At 43.3% G+C, this 27569-nt stretch overlaps 1 protein-coding gene across 1 annotated transcript in view; it reads left to right on the forward strand.

Moving 5' to 3' along the window:
- Positions 1-27569, forward strand: part of ACBD6 (acyl-CoA binding domain containing 6) — an 80157-nt gene that overhangs the window by 23562 nt on the left and 29026 nt on the right. The window contains exons 4-6 of the mRNA XM_009098458.4: positions 1905-1990; positions 11649-11754; positions 18430-18519. Of these exons, the coding sequence (XP_009096706.3) occupies positions 1905-1990; positions 11649-11754; positions 18430-18519 (282 nt within the window). The remainder of the gene's footprint in view (positions 1-1904; positions 1991-11648; positions 11755-18429; positions 18520-27569) is intronic.

Here is a 27569-nt window from a genome sequence, read left to right on the forward strand (position 1 = left end):
ACTTGTATATGGATTAAAAACCAGAGAAGTTTTTGCCTGAGTGTTTTTGGGAGAGCCTTTATCACTAAGTTTCCTGATGACCTTATGTGTACTCAATCAACGTGATTAATCTTTGGTAGAAATGCATTCGTTGTGCAAAGAAAGTGAACTTAATCCTAGAAATCTTTTTCTTTACAATTTCTGCCTCTAGAAAGATTAAATGTATTTTTTGAAATGTTTCTTCTGACTTTGAAAAAAAGCAACAACCAAGAACTAGAGTGGGAAGAGATAAAAGAATATAGATTAAAAATTTTTTGCAGTTTCTGACACTGACTGAATGCCCATCATCCCCCTGTATCAAACAGGATAGACTAATAGTAAGTATAGCTTCATTGTATAGGAATAGCTCTTCTGTGCACTTTCAGGTGATCTGAAATTAATTTTATTTTATTAGTGGAATCGAAGTAATTGATGGACAGTAAGTTTCTCTGCTAAATAATTTTTTAAGAGGGGCAGTGCACTGTTAAGACTCTGAAGCCCTTTGCCTTGAAGAAGGAGAACTTCATGTCACTTTCTACTCTAAATTAGAAGGAGCCTGCTTGCCATGGAATAGTCTTCAAAGCCAATTTCCTTTCCATGTATTCTTATAAAGAAGTTTGTAATATCTGCAAACCTAATGTGATGGCTTTGGGGTGGTACAGGAGATCTGAAAGGTGGAACTCGTTGGCTCAAGCTGGGCAGAATGTAAAGTGAATGTATTATAGGGAGCTAGTACATTGATCAACATCTTTCTAATTAGAATTCTGATGGTACAGCAGTGCTTTTGGGTGTAATGAAGGGATGAGATGGGATAGAGCATCTCTCCTATGAGGAAAGGCTGAGAAAACTGGGATTGTTCAGCCTGGACAAGAAAAAGCTTTGGGGTGATCTAATTGTGGCCTTGCAGTACCTGAAGGGAACCTACAAGAAAGATGCAGAAAGACTATTTACAATGGCTGGGGTGACAGGACAAGGGGGAATGACTTCAAATTGAAAGAGAGTAGGTTTAGATTAGATATCAGAAAAAAATTCTCCCCTGTGAGGGTGGGGAAACCCTGGCACAGGTTGCCCAGAGAAGCTGTGGCTGCCCCTGAATCCCTGGCAGTGTTCCAGGCCAGGCTGCACAGGGCTTGGAGCACCCTGGTCCAGCAGAAGGTGTCCCTGCTCATGACAGGAGAGTGAAACTAGATCAATTTTAAGGTGCCTTCCAACCCAAATCATTCCAGGTTTCTGTGATTCTGTGTATTGCAGCTACAGAGAAGCTGCAAGAGGCTGGGACTTTGCTCCTGGTCTTTTTCACCCTAGGTGTGTCACTCTGCCATCACAGAAAGCCTCAGACCTGTCCAGTGGCAGCAGCAAGTTGCAATGAATGGCCTGGTTTTATAAGGAATTGCTGCTGCAAATTCCAAACCTGTTTTTGCTGCTTATACTTAATGCCATGGAAGAGTTGGGGTCTCTGGTTTCCTGCACCCCCTAATTGGGTCAGGCTTTCAGACAGCAGGCACTTCCCTCTGCTGAAAGTCTGGCATCAGTGGAAAGTCAGGCAATTGCAGATCCCAGGCTGCAGGATGGTTTTTTGAAAAGGTGGGCCTGGGGCTCCATATCGATCAATCATTATTCTAATTGTTCATTTCTATTATGGTGGGAATCATTCAGAATCCTAGAGTTCCTGGGAGTAAATCATTTGGAAATGCTGCCCATTATAAAATTTAATTTTAAATCTATATTAAATAGATTTATAAAGGCAAGCTTTGCAATCTAGTAACAGAATATTATGCTGTCTCACAGAGGCTCAGCTTTTGGGTCCTGAGGGGCCAGGGCTGGGAATGAGAGGTGGGAATATGGAGGGAGCCACGATGCTGGACCAATCTTTCTTTTTCTTTCAGACACCAGAGAAGAGGGGAAAGGAAAACAAAACTGTATTTGGAGGCCCAGTCATCAGCTCATTATATCAAGAAGAAGAAATAATCAGGTGATTATCTGTGCTGGAATTTGGATAAAAACTGTGTTTTTTAATGTCATTTTTTAAGCTTTTTTTTTTTTTTAATATTGCACAAGTGTGGTGGCAACTACAACAGGATAATAAATGACAGGAAAGAACTTTTCAGGTCCATAATCATTTAAATCAATATCTGCCTGTATCATTGCCAGGTAGTAACCTTTCCTTAGCACAAGATGTGGGGGAAGGGCAAGGCTTCCCATTTTTCAGTTATATGGCTTTTAAAAAAAGGCAATATTGGATATTTTTAATAGAAAGCTATTCAGGCACTACCTTTTCCAAATAGTTATTTCTTTACCAATACATTCATTAGGGACTGCTCAGTGAAGGTTTTAGTGTTGGACAATGTTTGCCTTCAGGGACAGTTTGTGCCTTATATCAAATTAATTTTTTTCTAGGCTCTGCAGCTAGAAAAGCCAGCTCTGCATTTACTGAACTAGAGTGGCTGCTACTTAAAACTGTCAAGGTGCAAGTAATAAGTGACATGAGCTACTGAATAAGGACACCTGGATGGTTTTTGTTTGGTTTATTTTTCTGCTGTTCCAGGCTACTAATCATGGGTATAATATTAAAATCCAATACCTAAATGATTTTGTGGAGGAAATTTTAGAATACTGTATCATATTTTTAGTTAAAATGAACAGTCAAAGAAGACTAAATTTTTGACAGTGTTTCCCATCATGTAGTCATCCATTTACATGTGTATGATCCCATTTTTTAATGACTGTCTTGCATCTTTTTACATCCAGGAAATGTGAACACTGATTTCTCAACATGCAGTCTCCAGCTGAGAACTTACCTAGAGAGTTAAAACTCTAGCACAGCATTTCTTTGACTTGTTGTCACAAACCAAGGAACAGAAATGTTGATCAGGTGGCTCCAAACCCTTTGCAAAGAGCTCAGGTAGGAATGGAGGCAGCTGTTGTAAGCAGGCAGGGTGGCAGATGTGTGCTTGGCAGTAATGCAGGCATTTCCCTTGGGATTGCAATCCACTTTGGAGTGGAGTGGAGGACTTGGCCAGGAATAGCTTCCTCCCCTTGCAGGGAGAGCCAGCACATCTGAGTCTTGCCCTGGCCCTTGAGCAGGGGTGGTCAAGTGTGACCTTGGTTTAACACACTGAGGAATGGCACTTCTGCTGACCACCAGCTCTTTTTTTGTCCCTGATCCAGGGACAGTGAGGTCTCAGCCTCACAGTTTGACTTTGTGGTTTAAATCATGATCAAACTGTATTTGATCTCACAGTTTGACTTTGTGGTTTAAATCCTGTTCAAGCTCTCCTCTTAGGGGCAGAGCAAGTCCCTACTGTGCTGTCAGAGTCTTGGTTATCCCAAGTGCTGCCTATGCCCTTTCTTGGGTTTGAAATACAGAAAAATGTACAGAAAAACAAGAGTTTGCTCTGGTTGACTTGACCAGCCTAAATCTTTTCATGTGTTTGTTTTTATTTCCAAAAGTACAGCTGCAAATACATTTTTCCAAACATACCATGAGGAACATAGGTGCTGTTTGTTTAGCACAGCACAGCTGTCCTTACAAATGAGGCTGTAGGCAGGTGCAGTCTCCCACACAGCTGGAACAGGGCGATTCTGCTGAAATTTGTTGAATGAAGTGTCCTGTCTGTGCTGGCAGAGTGGAAACTCATGTAGTCCATCAGCTCAGTTTGACTGCCAGGCATCAGTGTCTTCCTTGCAAGACAGGACTGAGCAACTGTCACCATTATCTATCCCCAGAGCTGGACAGCTTCACATTTCCTGGTTCTTTTGTCTACTGTTCATTCTCTTCCTGGAACAGGGAATAAACATGCAAGTATTGACACATCTCTAGTGTGATAATTCCACTCATAAAAGCATAGCCTTAAACAGCAAAATTGCTCTGGTACCAAACCTGCAAGCAGATAAACCAAAGAGGGAGTGGCTCTAAACATTAGGGTTGTTGTCCACGTTTGTCTAGAGCAGGTATTGGATCCATAGCTATAGAGAAGGGTGACTTTTGTGAGGCTGTGAGTGGTTACTTAGAAAAACTGAGTAAGCTGAGGATTCAGTAATACTACATAAAACAGAATGTTATCATAAAAAAAAAAAAAAAAAAGACATTTTCTGTAGAGGAAGAACATGAAAAATTTTAAGGGGAAAGAAAACTGATCAGTTTGATCCAAGATAAGCTTTAACCCATTGATTGCTCTGGGTAAGTGCTGTGCTGTCAGTTTAGTGTGTATGTGTGTGCTCCCTCAAAACCTGCTGTCTGAGAAAAGGAACTTTGCTGCAGACTCTTTTATTGACTCAGTTATCCTTGGTGGGTCCAATAAGCATGCAAAAACTTGAATAGAAATCAAACCACTTTAGGTTTTTTCCCAGCACTGTTGATAGGATAAGTATTTTCTTGTTAGAGGATCACTAAAGAGTCCCAGAATAAGTAAGAAAAACCCCTTATTTTGTGTACTAAAAGCTAAAACTCGAGTCCTCATCAGCCCTGAGTCCTGACAGACTGCTGGAAGCAATTTTTCAGCAGGTATTACTCTGCCAAACACAGCCTACCATGTGCCCTTTAGGATTCTGCTGATCCAAAGGCAGGAAAAGGCTGTTGATTTATCTGGACCTCAGCTTGCACCAGGAGAGAGACAAGAATGCAGGTGCAGAGTTTTGAAGGGTCTTCAAGCAGGTTCACTTGTTTTATTTGGTACCAGAACCTTTTAGACAGTTTATCAAACAATTAAAGCCCTCCAAGCTGTTGCTGTGTAGTATGAAGAGGAGAGATTTTGTTTTAAATAGAATAAACCCCTCATTTCCTATCAGCAGTAGTTAGCAATAAAGCAGCAGTGCCATTGATTTCAAACTGAGTGTCTGAAATGATTCCTAAATAATGCTTACATTCCTTTTGTGGAATGAAATGTTTGGGGTTTAGGAAGCAGATCTGTAAATGATGGACAAAGTGAAGTTACCATACCCTGCCCTAAGTGCATCAGCAGTAGGAGGAACTCTGGTGGTTCCAGGGCTACTTTTTTTCCTTATCACTAATTATCTCAAATGTTTCTAATTGAGAACAAGATAGAAAAATGGTCAGTCTGACTCACAGTACATTGCACTGATTCCAAATAAATTCAAGAGCATCCACAGAAACAGGTTATACCGATCTAATTAAATCAATTTAGAAAGAGATTCGGGTAAATCAGTGCAATTTGTGTGTTCATAGATCAGCCCTCGAATCAGGAGAAGGTCTCTTGAGCTAATGAGGCGTAGCAGTTATTTACTTTGGGGTACTGGGCCCTGGTCATCAATTAGGAGTCATTAATAAACCCTGGCAATAAAAAGCTCAAGTACCCCCAGTGAGTAATGGGGAGCAGTTGCAGGATGTATTAGCATAGTGCTCTGCCTCTGGGTTTCTCTGCAAATCACTTATCTCCCTTCAGGCATTGCATAAAACTCCTGCATGCTGGTGACTGATGATGGGACTTGGAGGTTCCCTTGGAAGGAAAAATTTAGAAATTATCAGTGATTTCAGGTTGGGTATAGTGGTGGTTTGGGTTTTTTTACTGCTACATAAAGCTTTATGGCCCTTTTCTGGTCTTATTACCAGAACAAAGCAGTAGTAGTGGAGCTCTTTCATGATCAAAGCACTATAATTGGAGTTTCACAAACCTGGGAAATGACCAGTGATCTGAGGTTGAGTGATGTGTTACCAGTATAAATCTCATCCAAGACACAATCTGAGAGATGTGCCAAAAATACCACAGCCTTGGAAATTCAGCTTTATTTTTCATGGGTTTTTTAAGCCGGGGCAAGGAGTAGGCAGTTTATAAGTGTTTTCAGGAAACAAATACATTGATTTGGCAGGTGGAGAATGAAAAAATAACATTGCCAAATGTCCATGTCCCTTTCCACTTCCACTGGAGGAGCCTTCCTGCACTCTGCCATGAGCTGCTTCCCCAGGGCCTTGGCATGCCAGGATGGGAATGACACCTGCCAGTCAGCACAGAGGCCTCCCTGAGCTGTGTTTCTTCCATCCAGAGGTTTGCTGAAGAACCCCTTTTCTGGTCAAAACTACCACCTTTCTCCAGACATTTGGGAGCAACCCCAATCGTGAGTGGGGCAAGCATTTAGGATGTGGGTGTGGAGCAGGCCCCCCTGGCGTGCAGGACCTGCCTGCTGCTGTGCAATCCATCAGAATTGTATTAATCCCACTAACGCAGCCGCCATCTGGTCCCGCTGCCGGGCCGGCTCGTGCGAGCCCCCGTGATGGATGGCCCTGGGAATTGATTAGTTGTTGTGCGAGACAAATGAACTGTTTTGGCAGAAAATACCAGAGGTCACTGCATGTGGTCAGGCACAAAGGCTGCTGAATTTTAAAGAGCTGCTTCCAGCATCCATTGCAAGGATGCTGCTTCAGACCAGCGAGGGCTTTTGGGATGAGCTAAGTGCTCCAGAGCACGGTTGGGGTTTTGTTATCTCCCTCCAGCCCTACTTTTGGGAACACCAGCACTGGAAATGAGTGTGAAGCTGCAGAGACCTGTGGCATCTGTGTTGGGAATTAAGGGCTGGTGTTGTCCATGTGGGTGGCTGTGCCACAGATGTGTCACTCACTTAAGTGCTGGGCTGTGCAATCCCTGTGGAAGAGCTTTCTTGGTTCTGCGGAGCCCACAGTGTGCTCAAGCAAAACACCTGTGGGTCCTGGCAGCTGGGACTTGGGGCTTTTCACGTCACTGTTGCTTAGAAAGGGGTGCTGTCACGGTGATGTTCAGCAGACCAATCTTTTGAGTTTAAGATGATTGCCAAGTTTATTGCTTCCCCCCTTTTTACTGTCCCTGGAGCAGTGACCTTTGGGCCTTTGCTTTGTTGTGCAAAGGGCTCATCAGGCCTGCCTTTCCTTTGGAGGGCACGTCCTTCTCTGGTGGCTCCCACTCAGCATTTTCCAGGCCGCCTCCTGTGTGGTGCAGTGCCGTGCAGTGGGTGGGGAATTGGATGATGACACATGTCCTGCATGTCCCAGTGGCTCTCCGAGGGATGGCACACGAGTGTGCCGGCAAGTGGGCAACACTTCCCTCGGGATGGCCTGCCGGCTCAAAATAAACTTGAGTTATGGATTTATTCAACTTGTAAAACCTCAGCTGGCATAAATAATTGAGAAAGCAAAGGTTTGTCTGTGGAGCGTACCTCAGGGACCTGCTCCTGCCTCCCTCCCTCCCACCACCCTTTCTTATGAAAATGATCCCAGTTGCACTGATAGATAATAACAACACCAAGCAATTAAAAGCTATGGGTGGCTGGAGAGAGGAGAAAAGGTTCAGTTAATGAGCTTTTCCTCTTCCTGTGCCCAGGAGAGCCTCCGAAGTGACGAGGCGATTAAAGCAAAGAGATAATTATAGATTATGTGAAAATGGGTCCCTGGGGGGCCCAGGGCCCTGCCATAAACAGTGAGTGTTGCGGCTTCTCTCGCTCCCCGCGCACGTCCCGTTCCGCTCCGCCGCTGTGCCGAGCCGAGCCGTGCCGCTCCATGGGCCAAGCCACCTGTTAGCGGCACCCGGGGCCACTCCACTGCAAATCCACTGGGATGTGCCTTGGACCAGCCCCAGGAACACGGGAGAGAATGCCCAGAGTAGAACCTGCTCTCAGTCCTCTGCCCTGAGCCTTGCGCTGGAGGTAACCTGCGGATGGGGGAGGAAGGGAACAGGGCAAACCTGGAGGGTGTTCTCTGCACAAGGGTAAAATAATGGGAATTTCAAATCTCTTCTTTGCCCTTTCCAGCAGCAGCCTTGGTGCTGTTTAGAAAGCAAGGAGTTTTACAGCACTCCAGATAAGAAGGAAATTATCAACTGACAGCAGATCTTTTCCATGAGCTGTTTTAAACCTGTTGGTTCAACAGTGTGTTTTGGACAGCCTATGGAGAAAGCTTGCTAAGTCTTTTAAGCCTGGGGAGAGATGACTTGGTTTGAGTTCTTCCAAATCCTTTTATTCAAGGATGGAAAAAGCTGCCCATGTGTTATTGGCAGGCAACAGGTATGCTTCAACTCATCTTTAAAGCAGAATTACCATCTCTTACTGGGAATGGGAGAGAGCACGAGGAAATAGCTTTGGGGGCCAGCAGCAAGGGAGGAAAAAACCCCTCTGGCCATCCTCAGGAAATAGATATAAAAACTCCACCTGCCTCTACTGACAGGTGCTTGCTGACTTGAAGACTCCTTTTTATCTCAACAATTTGACATGGAAAGATGATTGCATCCAAGTCTTCATTTTAGCTGCAGGTTTTGCATTATTGTGCACATCTCCATTAGGTTGAGGTTCATGGTGTTTCTCATCTGAAGATGTCCTGAATACTGTATTTTTTATGTAAATTGAGATTTTTCTGAAAATATTGATGGAAATGCTATGGGTTCTCTCCCCCATAACATGATCTAAGCATATCTTTGCACTGTTACTTCTGTATTTCTCACATGTGTTTGTCTGGTTTTTGCCTGTTTCTACCACTTTCTGGGCCTTGCTGCTGACTCTTACCAGTTTTATGAGGAGTGCAAATTCCTGCTAGGAACAGGTCTGATAAAATCATTACATCCTTTTTCTTTTCCTGTACCTACTACAGTGGAGGTGTTATTATATACACATACACACATGTAAAATAAAGGAAGGGGAAAAAACAGAGTGGCCAAGTTTTCAAGCTCTTTCTTATTTGTACTGTGTGGTTTTCAATGCAAAGTCAGCAAATAACAGTAACTTGTCATTATTCCATTCACACCATTCAGGAAGAAAGCCTTCCCTAGTATTGGTCCCTCCAAAAATCTGGGTTTAACTCCTCTGAGCTCTTTCCTCAGTTTCCCTTCCTGGTTTTAGCTGGATCAGATTGTTTTAAATGTCTGGAGTGCAGCTTCATATGATTACTTTATTTGTAGGTAAAATGTTTTCATTGTGGCTGGAAAGGGCTTGTTTCTCTTTGTTAATATTTATAGAAAAGTTGGATTATAATATATGCTTAATTTTTTTAAGGAGGGCATCAGGAGCAAAGGAATGGTTTAAAGATTGAGAAATAAATGCAGAGTAGAAGAACGAAATTTCCCGAAACCTTATCTTCGGGTGGGGAAATTGGTATTCTGGATTAATTCCATTGTGGACACTTCTGAAAGAAAAGTGGTTTTTTGGAATGGGGATATATAGAGCATTTGCAGAGTTGGTTATTCCAGAAAACTAAATCATATCCAAATAGCTGTGTCAGGTCATTTTCCCCTTACAGACAGTAATATCCTCGGGAAAAGACATTAAAAGTCCTGTCTGGAGGCTGTGGTGGGAAAATGGACTGGTTGTGGTAGGTCAGGGTTGCTGTGCCCTCTCATCTGGCACAGACCCTGTGGAAGCTCCCTGTGGCGCACAGTCAGGTGCTTAACGCCTGCCATGTCCCTGCTGGTACCTCTGGTGCTGCCCTGTGAGCTCTGTCAGGGCTCTGTAGCATGTGGAATGATGAGGTGGCATCACTGCCAGGGAGGGAAGGGCACAGCCAAAGCTCATGGTTATGATATGGAAAATCACTCAGGAGTAACTGGGGGTGGTTTTGAACCTCTCTAGTGAGAGGGGATTGGGGTTTGCTTTGGTGTTCTGGAAGAAAGTGATCTGTAATAAATGAGGGAGGTGTGGCTGTGCAGTGGGGAACCAAGTTCCTGTACAGCATTGTTTGAAAAGCAGTTTCTCCCAAAAGGCTGCTGTCGGCAGCCAGGGCTGTGTTGGAGAGGTTGGGCTAACAAGGTAGGACTGGAGGGACTTCCCAGCATATCACATCAGCCCTTGTTAGCAGGGGCAGGCATGTCTTGTGACCTCCATCATGAGTCTGTCATGCTCCATCTCGAGCAGTATAAGCTTTTGCCTTTTCTAATCCCACTCTGAGATTCTTTTTTTCCCAGAATTCAAGGTAATTGCATTTAAAGAATTCAGTGATCTGTTTCCCAGGAGCCTATGTGTAACGAGCGGGCAAGTCCTCCAAGGAATAAGTTCATGACAAGCTGGTTAAGAAACTGGGAGCCTCCTGTAATATCCTTAGGCCTAAACACAGAGTGTGGAATCCTCTGTGGCTCCCAGCTCTTCACTGGAAAGGTGCAGCTCAGGTGTCTGCAGGGACTGCCTGTATACAAAGGGTAGGGGTGATGTGCTGGAGAACAGTGCTACTGAGGGAGCAAGGTGAGAGGGAGGGCAGAGGAAGTGACTTCTTTGGAGAAAGCAGTGATCTGCCACTGGAGCAAGTATCAGTGCTTTTCACCTTATTCTGGCACCCTGGCATGACACAGATGCTTGAGGTGTGAAGAATCAGACTGTATCTCAGCAAGCCAGATGCATAACCATGAAAGACAAAGTCAAAGTTGGTTCATGGTGCTCTGCAGAGGACATGGCCTTGCTGGCATTTCATTTTTGGGAGACTACAGGTTGAAGAGTGTCACTTTTTGTTTGTAACCCATTGCTCAGAAATACCAGTGCTATCTAGATTTTACTTTTCCTTCCTGGTGTTCTTCAGCTTGTGAGGTCAAGAACAATGCAGATGAACAGAAATGTTGTTGCCTTTTAGCACCAGGGGATCAGTTCTCAAATTTCCCTGTTGAATTTCTCCCGCCCACAGTAGGCTGAGCTCCTTACTGGGTCTGACCAGCTCCAGCAAGCTCCATTTTGTCTGAGTAACTGAGGCTGTCAGTCTGAGTTCTGCTGAACATCCAGAAGGTCTTTAGTTAAGGTGATTGAAAACTGGGGATGTCATGGGAGGCAACGACTGTGTTTAACTCTGGTGAAGCTGCCTAGTCCCACAGCAATGTTGATGGGCTCGTTTGAACCATGGTTTTCATCTGGAAACTAGGAAGAGAGAGGATTATGTGGGCTTTTTGGCTTACTTCTGGAAAACCAATGGCCTCTTTTCTTTATTCCCTGCTAGCAGCACAGTGGTATCACTGTACTTATGCCTAAAGGTATTATTCTTGTAAGAATCTGTGAAGGGTCTTAACTTCTCTAGAGGTGCTGTTTGTTTGGCAGGTAAGGATGGGAGTTCTACTGTGTCTGAAGGCAGAGTATTGCTTTTAGCTGTTAGAAGAGCTGTAGGTGTGACTCAAGCACATGTGACACCATCATTTGATCTTTCTGCCTGCAAGCACTTCTAAGCAAGCCCTTGCTGGTGTTGTATCCAGGATCCATTCAACATGTGTTTAGCCAGGGACAGATTGCTTTGCAGGTCTCCTCTTTGTCCTGCTGTTCTCTCCAAACCATGTCAGTGGCCTCTGTCCAGGGTGGATGGGGCTTTGTTGTGACCCAGAGTGGCTCTTACAAGAAGAACAACTTTAGCCTTTTCTCTTCTGTGGGATTGCAGTGATTTATACCAGAACTTGAACGTAGATTTTTCTGGCGGACTTCATTCATATCTTGTGCCATTTCACAGGAATAAACTGACATTTGTCTGGACATAATACATTAAAAACAACCTTTGTTTTTCTAGGAAGCAGGATCTTCTGTTCCTTAACTTGGGGAGGTGGGGAAAAGCACATTATTCTGCATGTGCAATACCAGATGCCTGTTTGGATCCTATGACAGCACTGAAGTGTCTGTAAAAAAGAGCATATAATGTCCATGTGGCCTTTGTGTTGTGCAGTAACACGGTGCTTCTTTTGCTTTTGTTTCCTGAATAGGGAAGAGGACAAGAACATTTTTGATTACTGCAGAGAAAACAACATTGACTATGTAACCAAAGCCATTCAATCAAAAAAAGTGGATGTGAATGTCACAGATGAGGAGGTATGGAGAAAAGATAAGGACCATCAATCTTTTATCTGTTTTGTGTATTAATTCACTGCTACTCCTTTTTAAAATTCCATTGATGGAATTGTTGTAACAAGGTGCTGCAACAGTTGGACAAACACTTGGTCATTGAGACAGGGTAATCTGTTTGGAAACAGCTTTCCACTGCATTTCTGGTAGTGTGGATGTCTGACTGTGGGGCTGTAGCATGTCAGATCAGAAACTTAGGTTCTATATTATTTTCAGCAATACCAGTAGCCACTTGCAAAGTAAGATCTTCTGAATACCTTCCTTTCCCCACTTTGTACACTAAATGTGGTCAAACAGAAGTAGGAAGTGAGGGAAATAGCTTTTTTGACCTATGAAGTCTGTTCAGGTTGAGGGGGGATTTCTGACATGCCACAAGCTTTTCATCATTTCAGACAGAGGGGAAATGAGTTGTGGCATTCACATTCTCTGAACAGAGAGACATAATTCTCTCTCTCAGAGCTTTTTCCTAGGAAAACACAGAGAGAAGAGAAAAACAATTCTTATCACTGCTTGCTACTCCTGTTATTTTGCACATGTGAAATGTGTTAAAATTGTGTACCTAAAATAATTTGTCAATTAAATTCTGCTAAAGATTGTTTTGTTTCCATAACCAATTAAAAAAAGCTGTGTCCTGACTGTCGGGAGACAGTCACGAGTTTTCTTTAATATTCTTTAGTATTCTTTGTAGTATAGTTGTAATATAGTATAACATAGTAGAATAGAATAGAATAGAATAGAATAGAATAGAATAGATAGATAGATAGAATAGAATAGAATAGAATAGAATAGAATAACAAATTTTCAGGATTCTGAATCAATAGTGTCAAATACCAAACATTTCCTTCATCAAGAACACCCTAATTTTACTATAATGAGTGACAGAGGTTTTCCAGCTTCCCAAAACCAGTGGCATTGTCCAGTTTTTCTCTGCTCATCATACTCAAACCACCATTTCCCCACAGGGAGGTAATACAGGCATTGCCAGAAACCCCAAGACAAAACAGTCTAAAACTGTGAATTGGCTTCATCCTTTTTTTGGTAAGAGCAAACACCTGGTGGGAGCAGTTTCCTGTTGATCCTTCAGGAGTTGTGGCCGTAGCAGGTTTGTCACCTGGGTTTCCCTGCTTGCACACTGCCACCTAGCCCTGTCCCTGGTCCAGCCTGAGCACAGCTCCTTCCAGCACGTTGTGTTTTGGTGAACAGATGAAGTGCTTAGACATTCATAGACTGAGACGCCACAAATTCAGTTGGGTTCTCCTGTAGCTCTAAGCAGATTTCTGCCCTCTGAGCCATGACAGCCCCGGCTGGGGCTCTGAATGCTGATGGCAGGGCCTTTTATTATTAATCAGGAATTCATGTGAATTAATTTTCAGAGGAGAGGAGGGAGGATGTTCACAATCAGGATTGGAATTTCACATCATAAATTCAATGAACTGAAACTGTCATGTGCCACACAGTTGCTGCAGCAGCACTGTTCCTGAGCTCCATCCTCCTCCTGCTGATCACAGCTTACAGGAGGAGATGTCCCGGGCAGTCCCACAGAAAATGCAGCTGGAGTCTGTTCATTAATAAAAGCTCATTTTTAGGATCACATGCTTGCAATAAGTGCATGTTAGCACTGCTTTGTTTCCACTGGCAAGATACTCTTTTGTAATTAGCAGCATTCAGAAGCTTGTATTTTCCTTTCTGTTCAAATAATGTCCTTGTTCTGTTCAAATATGCTTGTTTTCAGCCAAAGAAATACTGTTATAAAAAAAAAAAAAAAAAAAACCAACCAAACAACCAAAATATTTTTGTTAAGTATTTTAGTGTTACTGTGTACATACATCCTGCCAAATCCAAAAGCTGCCTCACCTGGTTTCTGGACATAATTCACACTATCAACCCTTTGATTTAAATACCTCTAAATTGAAAATATCAGCAGGGTACATACCAAGACTTAACTTCTTAAAGACACTCAGCTCAGCCTTTTCTTGGACAATTAAGACTTGGTTGGGGTTTTAGGGTATTTAGATTTTATTTTTATGTGATATGGTAGTACTCCATCTAATTGTATTCCCCCCATTTTGTGCAAACCTGGAAGGAGTCAGTGAAAGGAGAAAGAATAAAAATGTAAAGTGTGGATGAGCCAACTTAGTCAAAGCAAAAGGATTTCAGAAAGGGCAGCAGAAGATCCTGGGGTTTAGATAGACACACTGGGAAACTTCCAAAGCATAAGTGGCCTTCTCCCCAGAAGAAGTAAAGCTCTTCATGTGCAGCATTCAGGCCAGCATACTGCTAACAGTTTGGATATGATTAACTTCAATTTAGAATTAAACAAAGAACCTAATGACAGTAATCATGTACAAGCTTCCATTTACTGTATCTAAATTGCCCAGAGTTCAACAGAATTGCTTGCATTCACTTATAAGAAGTAGCACAGACTAAAACAACCTGTTTTCCTTGTGTATGTCAGCAGGACTAATGGAATAAGAAATGGACTGTGGCTGTGAAGTCACCCCAGGCACATCCTGGGAGTGTGGCTCACTTGCTACCTTTTTGAAAATAGTATTTCTTCACCTAACAAACCAGGAGCTCCTCAAAGGCAGAGATGAGTTGCTTTTGTAATTTGTGCCAAGGGCTGTGGAGGTTGTACCTAGATAATTTTTTTATTAATTGTTGGATAAATCCCAGTAAACAAACATGTTACCTGTGTGCAATGTCTAAGCCCTTGCCAAAACCTTAATGAAAGGCATCTGACAGGATGTTCACTTGGTCCCTGATCCTTGTGCTTTTGAGACAGCAAGTGCCAAACTGGTGCCAGCTTGCCAAGAAAAGGACGGGGGGGGAAATGTATTTGAGGAAGGGTCACATACTTCTGGATTTATAGGCTTTCTCCCATTAGAAAAGCTTCACCAAACATTTCAGAGCTCTGAAAGTGATTGACTTCCAAGTCAAGCTTACCTGTGTAATTGTAACAACAAGCCTTCCATTCACTGTTTCTGCAGTCACAGGGGGATGCAGCCATTCTGTAGAGATCTGTCTCTTCTTAATTACTGCTCATACAACACTTGCCACAAGTTAGAGTGGCTCATTGCTACCCAGCCATTATAGCTGCAAGCATGGTGCCTGGAAGTGTAGTTTTATACTGTAGCACATCCATTCGGTTTGGCTTTGTTCTCCCCTTTCTCTGCTCAGGCTAATTGATGTGAAAATCATTCCCATCCATTTGTCTGCCCACTCAGTGTATGGGAGACAAATCCCTGTCCTGTGCTTTGTTTGTGAACACCCTGTGACTTGGAGCTAAGCAAAATTGATGTGCTGTTGGCTTGAGAAACTGCTGCAGGAGCTGGCCAAGCTGGCAGCGGTTAGCCAAGCAAAGCACAGAAGATTTAATAGGCAGGGTTACTGCACTGGGGCTATTTTTATGCCTTTTTTTTTTTTTTTTTTTTAATACTTCAAAGGTGGGGGGGAAATGCATCTACTCTCAAGTAAGTTCTGCAACAACTGTTGTGTTTGAATTGCAGGGAGGGAGTACCTTGATGTTTGACTGCATGTAGCCACGACTCACTGCTGCAGTGCTTTCCTACATGAAATTATTCATGTTGCTTTGAATCTCTCACTGCTTAATGAAATAGTCATGTGGGAATTGTTTGGGAAAGCTCAATCTGTGGCCCTTAAGATTTCTGCCACATTATTTAAACACACAAACACATGCTATATGCTGATGTCAAGCAGCAGCTGGGCAGACTAAAGAGTTTTTCAGTGTGCAGAGGTGATATCCCTGCTAAACAAAGACTGGGGCTGTATGTTCAGTTTAAGCTTGACTTATCACTAAGGTTTACTTTAAGAAAGACATGGGAAACAAGTGGATTTTGTAGCTGTATAGCTGCCTAAGTATGTTAGCTTGAGCTATTGACTGTTACTCTGATCTTCTACAAATAATTGTGAATATTATCTAGTTTCCATAGAGCCATTAAGGTTGAAGAAGTCCTCTAATATCATCAAGTCCAACCATTTGAAATACCAAATTTGTAGTAATGCTTTTTGTTGTGCAATAAGTGGGTTGAGATTCTTCTGGAGGTATTTTTCCTTCTACATCTCCTGGTGTGGTCTTGCACAGAAGGTCTCCAAAGCCCCTTGCACCCTGTGTCCAGGGCATAGCATGCTGCAGACATTTCTTGGGTGGAACATGTCAGCTCTTTAATAGTGCACAATTACAATGCAGAGCCATTTAAGGCACTAATTAGAAAATATTGTATCCATTTAGAGTTGTGGAGAAAATATATAGGTAAGCAGAGTGTAATTACCCAAAGTGGAATTGGCCCAAGACTTGAAATCCATACTCCTGCAAATAGCACAAGGAGATTTTTAATGACTGTGGATGATCAGGCTTCAGGGTTTTGTCTTGTTCAGTAGGCACCATGTGTAGCAGAACCAGCCTGCCAGTATCATGGGCAGGACCAGTTGCACAGTGCTCTGGTCCCCCTGAGCTGCCACAACTAACTGTTGGTTTTTCTTTATTGGTCTCAGCCAAGTTCAGCACCAATAAAATAAGATTCTCCTTGTCCAGAGACAAATGCAAACCAACATATTTTAGCCCCTAATCTGTAGCATGGATTTTGATATAAAGGATAGAAGTACCTTTATCGTGTAATTGTACAATGAATACATTTGAATAATTTGCAATATTATTCCTCTACACATATATCAAGTCACTGAAATCATCTATTGAAGTATTTCTTGCTGTTGTGTATATTTCAGATGTGCCTCTTCCTTTTGAGATAAACATCTGTGGCTTGAAAAAAGTTGGTATTTGTCCAACTGAAATCCTATGTCTTAAATAATTACCAGTTCAGAGATGAGTTAAGGATGCTAAACGTGAATTAAAGATCTCTCCATGCTTACCAACTGTTTTAAGTTGTACTCTTTCCCCCTTGTAGACTTTGTTAGGGGTGTTGAGTGCAAGAAAATGAATCATTAGATGGCCTGTGGATGTCATCAGTGCTTCCATAGAAAGTCACTGTCAGAAAATTCATTCCAATGCCAGGGTAATCAGTGTAACATTAAAATTACATGTTACAAATTAATTAGTCGCTGGGTCAAAAAGTGTGAATTTCCTGACTTAAGATCATGCTCTACCTCTGCTGGCCTGCCCAGGAATATCCAGCAGAAGCAATGTGAGCTTTGGTCACAGGTGTCTTCTGTCCCTCCTGCTTTCTGGAACTGTGGCCAGGAAATTTGGCTCAGAGCTCCCATTAGCAGATAAATGAGTTGCTCACCTTGTTCCCCACTGCTTTGTCAAGAGATTTATAGCCAGGCATGGGCTAATTTAAATGATTTCTTTTGTGAGGGTCTGTGACTGTTTTCCTTGGCATATTGAAAAACAGAGGTCAGTCTGATGGTGTCACAGCTTGAGGGAGGTGATTCCTGGTGATCTGCAGGGTGATTTCCAAGAAATCCCCTACAAGCGTGCTGTCCTAAACCAGGAGAGACTGATAGAACATTAAGGCTAATTTGCAAAGTGTACATAAGAGGTTTTCTTCTTTGTTTGCCATCTCAAACTACTTTAAGTTCACAGAACTCAAAGGAGTTTCACAGAATCACAGTAGTTCACACAATCACTGGGTTGGAAGAGACCTCCAAGATCATCGAGTCCAGCCCAGCCCCAACACCTCAGCTGAACCCTGGCACCCAGTGCCACATCCAGGCTTGGTTAAACACCCCCAGGGATGGGGACTCCACCACCTCCCTGGGCAGCCATTCCAGAACTTTATCACCATTTCTGTAAAAGCTTTTCCCAATATCCAACCTGTATTTCCCTTGGTGCAGCTCCAGGCTGTGAGCTCTGGTTGTGTCAGTGCTGCTGGAGACAGAGCCCAGCCCCAGCTGAGCACAGGCACCTTTCAGGAGCTGTAGAGAGTGATGAGGTCACCTCTGAATTTCCTTTTCTCCAGGCTAAACAACCCCAGCTCACCTTTCTCAGGGATCCTAAGCTACTTCCCATGCCCTTGGGCATGCAGGAAGATCTGAACTTCCATTCCATCCATCCCATGGTAGCAGACACCTGTAGAAAGGGGATGGGAAGAAAACTCTGAAGGTTTGGGAAGTGCTGGAGGTATGGATGCAGCAGCCTGCCCAAAAGAGGACAGTCACGGGTGCCTGACCAGACACCCAGTTTTAATCTTCTCTTCCAGCAGAGGCAGGACCATGGCTTGAGTGCTTCAGACCTGCCAGAGGAATGAGCTTTTGGGGACTTGGCATCCAGGTGACTTAGGCAGCACTGAATATCCTACCCTTGCTGTGTAAGTCATTGCTCCCAGAAAAGTCAGAGGTGCCAAAATCCTAAATCTGTACAGCAAAACAAATAATGTGCTGGCTCCTGCGTTTCATACTTTGCTGCTTTTCCCCTCTAAATTTCTAGCTGGCTTGTGGGTGTGGTGCTAAATTAATAAAAAATTGAACTGTGTCACTTTTGACATTTCTAGCATTATTGTGGAAGTCCAAATCACCAGTAAATGACATACTAGTATTATTTTGTATTTTTTATTAGGCTGTGTTAATTTTAGAATTGGTGCTTATTACTTAATAGCAAGACTGATTTTCCATGGGTTTTGGGGGGTTTTTTGCTTGGCTTTGTTAATTTTCTCCTGGCTGTTTCAGGGCCGGGCTCTGCTCCACTGGGCATGTGACAGAGGACACAAGGAGCTGGTTTCAGTTCTGTTACAGAATGCTGCTGATGTGAACATCCAGGTAAGAGGAAGCACACAGGTAAATGGGATTGATGTGTTACACAGCCTCCTGACCAATGTTTCCATAAATTCTGAATTCCCAAACTCCACAGCAAGTTCTCTTGGTGTATTTATCAGAGAACAGCTGCTCCATTCTGGTGAGACCCCACCTGCAGTGCTGTATCCAGCTCTGGGGCCCCAGCACAGGAAGGACATGGACCTGTTGGAGCAAGTCCAGAGGAGACCACAAAGTTGATAAGAGGGGTGGAGCACCTCTCCTACGAGGCTGAGAGAATTGGGATTGACCAGCTTGGGAAAGAGAAGGTTTCAGGGTGACCCAATTGCAGCCTTCCAGTACCTACAAGAAAGACAGGCTGTTTACAGGATCATGTAGTGACAAGGGAGAACAAGTGAAACTGAAAGAGAGTAGGTTTAGATTAGATATTAACAAAAAGATTCTTCCCTGTGAGGGTGGGGAGGCCTTAGCACAGGCTGCCCAGAGAAGCTGTGCCTTCCCCATCCCTGAAAGTATCCAGGGCCAATTTGGACAGAGCTTGGAGGAGCCTGATCTAGTGGAAGGTGTTGCTGCCCATAGCAGGGGTTTGGAACTAGATGATCTCTAATGCCCTTTTCAACCCAAACCATTCTGGCATTCTCTTATAAGAACATCCAAAAAAAAGTAATCTGAGAAAAATAACAAAATTTTGAGCCACTGAGGTTTGCAGCCCACGTGTCTGAGCTTAGCTAGCACCAGTTTTAGGATGGCTGAGCAGACCAGGTTTTGACCTAAACTGGTTCAGCAACCACCTTGCAAATGGTTTCTTCCAGCCAGCCAGTCTGCCAGTGCTCCTGAGTCAACACTCCCAGTTCTGTCAGCTTGTTGTAATTAAGGGCTGGCCTTAAATGTAAATGTGATTGTATTCAGAAATAATTGTCCAATATATTCCTGTCAGATTATGATTGACTGCTCTTTACCATCATGGCACTTTTTGGCTCTGCTCTCCTTCCCAGTTTGGACACAGATACACCTTTGCTGATGAATCTTTGAGCTCTCACTGGTGAGATCTGAGCAGTCTTCCATAAATGCTTGGGTATTTTGTCAGAGGTGCATGTGAAGCAGAGCTGCAGTCTGAAGGCTTGTGGGCAGAGCTGTAGTGTTCACAAGCTACAGATAGCTGTGTTGTATTTATACAGCCATCAGATTGTTGTAAAAAAGTCTATCTGTCTATCTTGCCCTTTTCTGGGCAGAATTTCTGGTGGGATGAGTATGAGGAAGCACAGCTCTCTGGTGGCTGGTGAGATCTGTGTGTTTGTGCTTAGGTCTGCAGGGTTTCAGCTGTAATGGATTTAAAAGGAGTTTTTCCTGACACAGAAGAGGGGTGGAGTGAATCCAATGCAAATGGGAGGTTTTGCACGTCCTGTCCATCTCCTGCCAGTCAGATTTAGGGAGTGCCGTGTTGGATACAGATAGGAACAGCTTTCTGTTGAAATTGGGATGGAGTGGAACCAGGCTCCTGCCCATCCCCTTTGCCCTGGCAGCCTGGGAGATGGTTCTGGATTCTCTCTGAAGCATCTCTTCTCTTTGACACTTGTCTCATTCCATTGGAGGTAAAGTTTGACTCTTAGAAGAAAAAGCAAAAGAGAGAATCATCATATTTTTTCCCCCAAGTATTAATTCTCTGTTAAATTCTTCTCTTTTCTTTTTGATGCATTGCACATTTTCTAACCAGATTATTTTTGGCCAGTAACAAAAGGTTAATAATAGTCATAAAAAGAAAAATCAATCTTTGATATGTTTTTCCCCACCAAGGTAATAAAGGAGAATTTTTTATAAAGGTCTCTATTTGCACGTAGGTGTGTTCCCAGAGAAGGCAGACACATTTTTATTCTCAGCCATATATAAATTGCAATAACATTTCAAGACTTTGTGACTTAATGTTTTTGTTTGTTTGTTTGGTTGGTTTTTTTTTAATTTTGACCTTTACCCTGGAAGAATTTGCATCCAAACCAAAAGAAGGAGAAATTTTAAAAGCAACCAGAAGAAAAAGGGAGAGGGAGAAACTCTGGCTTCCTAACAGGCCATAAACACCACAGCACCTGCTATAAGACATTACCAAAGGCACTATCAGTTAATGTGTAGGCTGTCAAGAGCAGTGGGTTCAGTGTCAGGGGATATCTGGTGACTGGGTGATGCTGTTTTTCCAGAGTGATGGGCTCCCAGCAGAGGTTTCCTTCACACCTCAGTCCAAGCAGCCTCCACAATCCCACCTGCCTCTCCAGGTCTTTAGGAATTCTTCTGTCTTGTTCAGTTTTGCAGCAGCACCTTCATTCAGGCAGCATGAGAGATAAAGAATAAATTAGGGATTATGAGGGTTATCAGCAGGTAGTGAAGGAGAGGAATGCTACAGACCAACTTTTTTTTAATTGCTGTATTTTAGTAGGCTTCTAAAAAGTTAGTCAAACAGCATGACAGATTGAGTCTCTCTTCCATTACCTTTTTAATAAATGTTCTTCCATCTTGGCTCTTTTGCTGTGTGCTAAAGGATTTTAGCTGCCCTAAGCAGGCAGGGACAGTGGTGCTCTGCTGTGTGACCTGGAGCAAGCCTTACCTGCTCACTGTGCCTGTACATGTGCCTTAATACATTTTTGCTGCCTTATCTTGGTTACCTTTATACTGTCAGTTGTCAAAGTACTGCAGTGTCTGGATCAAAAGGGTCTGCCAGAGTCAGCTTATTGCTCTTTGCTGATAAGCAGCTTTAGGTGCAGGAAGAGAGAGGTCTGGTGGCTCTGCTCATTCCTGTAGCCTGCTCAAACCCACTTTTATTCTGGGAATAACCCCATGCCCCTGGACTGCAGTGATCCAGTGCCTGTGCTTTTTGTTTCAGCAGTGGTGCTGCAGTTTCCAAAGGGTGGTCACTGAAAAGCTGCAGCCACTGAATCCTCTGCTTGTTCATAATTAGCTCTAATAGCACATTTGAAAAGAGGTGCTAAAGCAATTGCCATGGGCGAGGGAATACAAAAAGGCAACAGGCTGCTCTGCTTTGTTGAGAAGGGGCATTTGTGTAATTGAATTACCTAAATCTCCAGTGCCAGGGGCCATGTCAAAGTGGGTGGTGGGGATGGTGTTTTGGAGCTCTGCTGGAAATACCCAGAGCTTGGGGCTCAGCCTGAGAACAGCCTCCTTCACTGGAGCTGTTTGCCTACACCAGCAACATAGCAGTTGTTAACATCATGTTAAGGTAAAAGATTCTAAGCATTACACAGTGGTAACATAAGAGTTATGAAGGGGCTCAGCAACACGATTATAATATCCATTTCTAGCTTTAAAACATAAGAAGACACAAATTTTCCTTGCAGAGGACGAGCAACAAAGGAAAACCCCTTTCCTCTATGGGGAGAGCACCTTCTGGATGTGAGGTGCTGCTCAAGGAGCTTTAGAGGAGCTCCTTTAGTGTATTTGGGGGACATAAACCATAGGTGATCCTCCTGGACTTCTTGTGGCTGCATTTTGTTTCATTTGTGGGTACTCTGTACTCCAAAATAATAATCCATGTGTTCAGGGCATGCCCTTGGGAGTGTATAGGGAACTGTCTGGGAGTGGTGCTCAGCAGCTCAGCTTACTCTGATAAAGCTTTTCAAGCCTATCTGGCCATGTGAGCAAGTCTTAACATAAGTATTGTGAGTTGTAAAGGGAACTGTATCACTTGACATACAGGATAATTAAGAGCTGTGTACATATCTATGAGGTAGAGCAGCTGAGTTTAAACCATATCTAAATATTTTATGATTTTTAAACTGCATCATTGTGCACTTATCAATGTTATGGTAATAATATTATGTGCTGAATTTTTTCTGTAATTCTGACTAAAAGGATGGAAAAAGCTGAAACTGATCTTAAGTTTTTATTTCCTGACTTTTCACTTTCCTGGTAACGTGCAGATCAGTGCACTAAGACTTTAAACCACTGGTCAGCAAGTTCTCAATAGTCACTCGTGGACCCTTCAAGTGTTTGAGAAAGAAACTTGAGACCAAAGCTGAAAATCATCAGGTTAAGAAAGCTGTTGCTAGTATATGTGGGGTTTATTTTATTCATTCCTATATAATAGTAATTTCAGTGAAAAGCATCTGGTGTCTGTGTTGTCTGCAGAGAGCATTGGTTGATTTTTGGTATCAATGTTTGATTTGTATCTTGTACCAATTCATGCAAGGCTGCTCAGTCATATTTATGCACTGAGGTGGTGCTTGTCAGTATATTTTGAGTTAGATTGGGGTTTTTTTTCCTTTTTTTTTTTTTTAAGGCACTTAAAGTAACATGGTTGCCTCCCCAGGCTGTCTTTTCTCCCAATTCCCAACTTCCCTCCTCTTATTTGCATCCTATCACTGATGATCAGAGTGTTCCTGGAGATGTGGAACATGGAGCAGCCATCCCCTTGTAATACCTTCACTGACTGAGGATAAAAAAAAACAGAAAAAACCTTTTCAAATGAAGACAATACAAACATAATAAATGGCAGGGAGGGTTCATCTCCCTCATGACTCAATCCTTTTCAAACAACATTATTATTGACTGACCTATTGGTTGCCAAAAAGGAAAATCAATTGTACTAGAAGTAGTTGCTGGGCCACCGATCACGGTACTAACCCAGCAGAGACAGGTTGATTTTTATCAACTATCCAAAGACTAATTTCCACCATTAGCTAAAAATTAAGTAAAAATTATGGATATGTCGAAGATTGCTAAGATTTGTGGTCTGTTGGTTTTGTGTTTGTGTGGGTTTTCTGTTTTTCTGCCTGACTCTTAAAAGGCTTCTGTCTGTGCAGGGTAAAAAGAAGCAAGGAATAGTCAGGCCTGTTTGCATGCCTGCTCTTTTTTCTTTTCATCCTTCTTCATTTGGATTTCACAGCAAGGGTCTTGTGTTGGAGGCATGTAGATATCTAAAAATTAAGCTGGTCTCAGAAAATGTGCATCCCTTCCCTGCCTCCTGCACCAAACTAGTCATGCTCTCATGATCCTGTGCCTGTAGGGAGATGGAGAAATTGATGTGGATATTTTGGCTGTTGTGACCAAGGACAACAGGCTCCATCTACATATCTTTCTCCCTCCCCAGTGACATGGGGGATGCAGACACACTTGTGGGTAGGGTGCCAGCTGCCAAAGTCCTCTGCTGTTATGACCATTCTCTAAACCTGGCTGAGATTAAATAGGAACATGAAAGCCTTGTGCCCTTGCAGTTAATGTCCCTAGGATCAATTTCTCCCTAAATATACTAAAAGCCTGGCTCATAAAGCCAGGAGGGGTCCTGTCCTGGACTAGATACTGCAGCAAAGCTTTGGCATAGGTATGCTCACAGCAAGCAAAGGATATCACAGGTACTGCTGCGGGAGGGAGCTACAGTGGCAAGTGCATGGGGACACTAAACAGAGATGAAAAGCAAAGCAATGAGAGCAGATCTATTAACCACAGTAGTGTCCTCCTTCCCTTAACCACCCCCCATCCCCATCCCTGTCTCAGTATTTCAGTGGTCAGGTTTGTTAAGCAGAAGACTCTGCAGCCGTGTACCCCTTCAGTTTTGACACTGCTGCCAGTGGGTGTGAAAGCCATTAGCCAAAAGAAAGGAGAGATCTGCTTAGTGACAGAGGGTAGCATTCTACATTAAAGCATTGACATGGTGCCAGTCACACAGTTATTACAGGTGGCACAGCTCCATGTCTCCCCTGTGGGTCTCTCTGTAGAATGTAGATTGGCAGCAGGTTGAATGTTAAATGGTCACCACTCAGCAGATGCTGTTTTTACCTACTGGGAGAAAAGTCCCTTTCAGCAGAAACATTTGCAAAATATTTGCACTCTAAATATATGCTGGGAAAGGCAGAGATTTATCCCTGGTTTGCTCCTTAGCTTCTGAAGCCAGCTCAGGCCTCATCAGCACTAACCATCAGTTGTACAGATGATGAGATGTTTCCTTCTGCTTCTCCAGGCTGGGCGTTTTTTGCATTGTTTCTTATCTTCCAGCTTGACATATCCAGTCTTTGTTTCTTCTGCTCCCTGTAGACAGATGAATCATTGCTTCATGGCTGGTGCAGCAGAGCAGTTGTCACCCTTGCAGGCAGCCCATGTGCAGCACTGCCTGCAAAGCAGCTCACCAGCCAGGAACTGCTGCAGGCTCCTGGGTCCTGCAAAACCAGAGTTTGAAAAGTGAAATCCGAGAGCTGGCCCTGAAAAAACTCGCAGTGGTCTCTGCTGCTTTGCCCTCAAAGTCTAAAGCTGCTTTTGGGGTAATCAAAAGGCAGGGTTTAAAAAGCCAGGACCGAGGACAGTGGCACGTGTTAGTGGCTTGTGGGCCTTGTACTGAGGGCTGTGCTGTGCAGAGGGGAGGGGAGCCATTTCCATGGCCAGTGCTGGGGCAGGAATGCAGTCTGGCAGAAAGGCACACAGTTTTAGCTCAGGAAGCCTTGTGCTTGATTCCATGCCTGACAGCATGGAATCAAGCACAAGCTCTGTTGTGTTGCTCTCCCTGTCAAGGCTCACAGTAGACAAAGGCCAGCAGCAGCAGTGAGCTTTGAGGTCAGTGCAGGTGGCACCGTGGAGGAGAAACAGGTATCTTGTTCCCTCCCCACCCTGTTCATGTGTCCCTGCAGAGGCAGGAAAAAGCCTTACCTTGAATGCCTCCCTTTGAGGACATGGGATGGCCCCATGGCCCTTGGTCCCAGGGTCATCTTTGAAATCAGCATGTGTTAAAACACCTGTAATTCCTGAGGTCATTGTTGGAAATGCTTTAGCCCCTCATTAAGGTGTTTGGGTAACTGCACAAACAGGATACCACTGTCAGCCAAGCTGGTTCTTCAGGTGAAGCATCACCCTAGGAATGGTCTCTAATCACCCTAGGAGTGGTCCCTAATCACCCTAGGAATGGTCTCTAATCACCCCAGGAGTGATCTCCAGCCTTGCTTCATTTCCTATGGCTTTGGTGTCACTCCTCCCTGTCAGAGGAACCACAAAGCCCTCAGCTACTCTTTGCTCAGGAGAGAGGGTTCCTAGAACATCTTATTTTACTGTCAGCCTTTTGGGAAAGCTTTCCCTGTTTTGAAGAAGTTCTGCCACTCACCTTCTCCATGAGGACTTCTCAATTTGAAAAAAGCTTCAAGGCTTTACTTCCAAATGGAATTCGGTATTCATCTGTTTCAGTAGCTGTTTCTTCTGGTTTGCTCTAAAAATCAAAACCAACAAACCCACACAAGAACAAAAAACTCCAATTCTAGGTAAATCATTGGGGCATCTCAAATTTGCAGCCTTCAGCACAAAGTATTTTAAAGTTTTGCTAAATAAGATTGTTCTAATGCTTTAGATATTGGGGCAGTAACCCTTTATGCTTATTTTGGTTCGATTTTAAGTAAGATTTTTCATTATGGATGAAAAATCCATGGATTGTAAGTGGCAGAACAGCACTGAAAATGGCAAAGCTAATTTAGTAGGTTCCTGTTTCTCAGCTTTCACATGTTACTTTTGCATCCATGAGAACAGCGTCAGTGCAGGAGACTTTCTAACTCAGAGTCATGTCTCTGGTGGCAGGGAAGAGTGAATGCTTAGGAGACAGAGTAAGCATACAGTGATAATTTCATATATTTTCTCAGAATTCAGGGCTTGGAGGCTTCCTGAACCACTGTTACTATTTTTGCACTTCTGGATTTTTCTTTGATAAATTTTTTTCATCCCTCTTTGAATTCCCAAATTTATGCTAGTGGGAGTCCTGTATTTTAACTGCGCATTTGCCTTGCATTTGCCATCATCATTTCATGTGAGACCCCGTTTTTCTTGTGTAATGAGAAACAGTAATTGTTCCCCCAGTTACCTTCTCTGTCCTGCTTTTGACTTTCTTGGCTTCCTTAATTCCCCTTGATCACTTCTTTTTCAGACTGAGGAGTTTTATCTGTTTCATCCTAGCCCATTTGGAAGCTGCTCAGTAACTTTGTCACTTGTCATTCTTTGGGTCATTTCTAGTTCTTTATTCCTCTCAGATGAAAGGAGCAGCACTTCTTCCAGTGCCCAAGCTGTAAGTGCAGTATGAGAGATAATAAAGCAATATAGTCATGTTTCCTTCCCCCCCCCTTCCAGTGTCTCCTTGTTTGTTTTTTATTAACTACTGTTGAATTCTGAGCTGGTGTGGTAGAGCTGTCTGTAATAACTCATGATCTGTCTCCACAGTGGTTGTATTAGCTAGCTCAGAACCTATTGCTCTGGATTTAGACTGAAGATTGTTTTTCCACATGTGCATTACTTGGTGGTTTTTTAGAGTTGAATTTCATCTGCAGGCTTTTCACCCTGTCACCTTTAGATCCTTTTGTAGCATTTTACAGGCAGCTTTTAGTTTAAAGGACTTGGATAATTCACTCCCAGCCTGCCTGCCCCGTTCCCTTCTGTGGGCTGAACAACCCAGGCCCTTGCACTGATCCCTCAGAGGCTCCAGCTCTCACCAACAGTTGTGCAAGCTGGTTGTTTACTCCTATTCAATCTCTAATTTTGCAATCACTTCTCAAGCAAAGACCTTCCCTCTTGCTCTATGATAGCATCATTTAATAGTCTTTGGTGAGAGGGTGTGTCCAGAGGCTTTTGGAAATCCATCCGAGCAGGCATCCCCACTCATGTGGGACAGCAGAAGTCTTGGGACAGCAAAGGCTGGTGCCATTCCTCTCTCTGCCTGTCACAGAAAATCTACTCAGTTGCTCCCTTTTGTAACAAAACAAGTAAATCTTATCTTGGAATATTCTTCTAGTTTATCTGACACACCAATGGACTGTCTCACCTTAGGCACTCCACGTTGCAACGAGTCTTCCCTCCTCTTTTAACAGTGCTCAGCTTGGCTGGAATAGAAGCTTGTTACAAAGCAAATGCTTGAACTTCCATGAAGGTGTGTTGAGGCTGTGTGTGGTGCTCATTCTCAGGCTAGGAGGTGCCTGTCTGCAGGCTGGGTACCAGCATTGGAAGAACTGCTGAACTTCCATCATCTAAATCCTTTTCTGCCGTTCCAGCCAATTAAACATTAAAATGGGCATGACAAATAAGTGTTTGTTTATGGG

Source organism: Serinus canaria, chromosome 8, assembly GCF_022539315.1.
Source record: "Serinus canaria isolate serCan28SL12 chromosome 8, serCan2020, whole genome shotgun sequence".
NCBI classification, from domain to species: Eukaryota; Metazoa; Chordata; class Aves; order Passeriformes; family Fringillidae; genus Serinus; species Serinus canaria.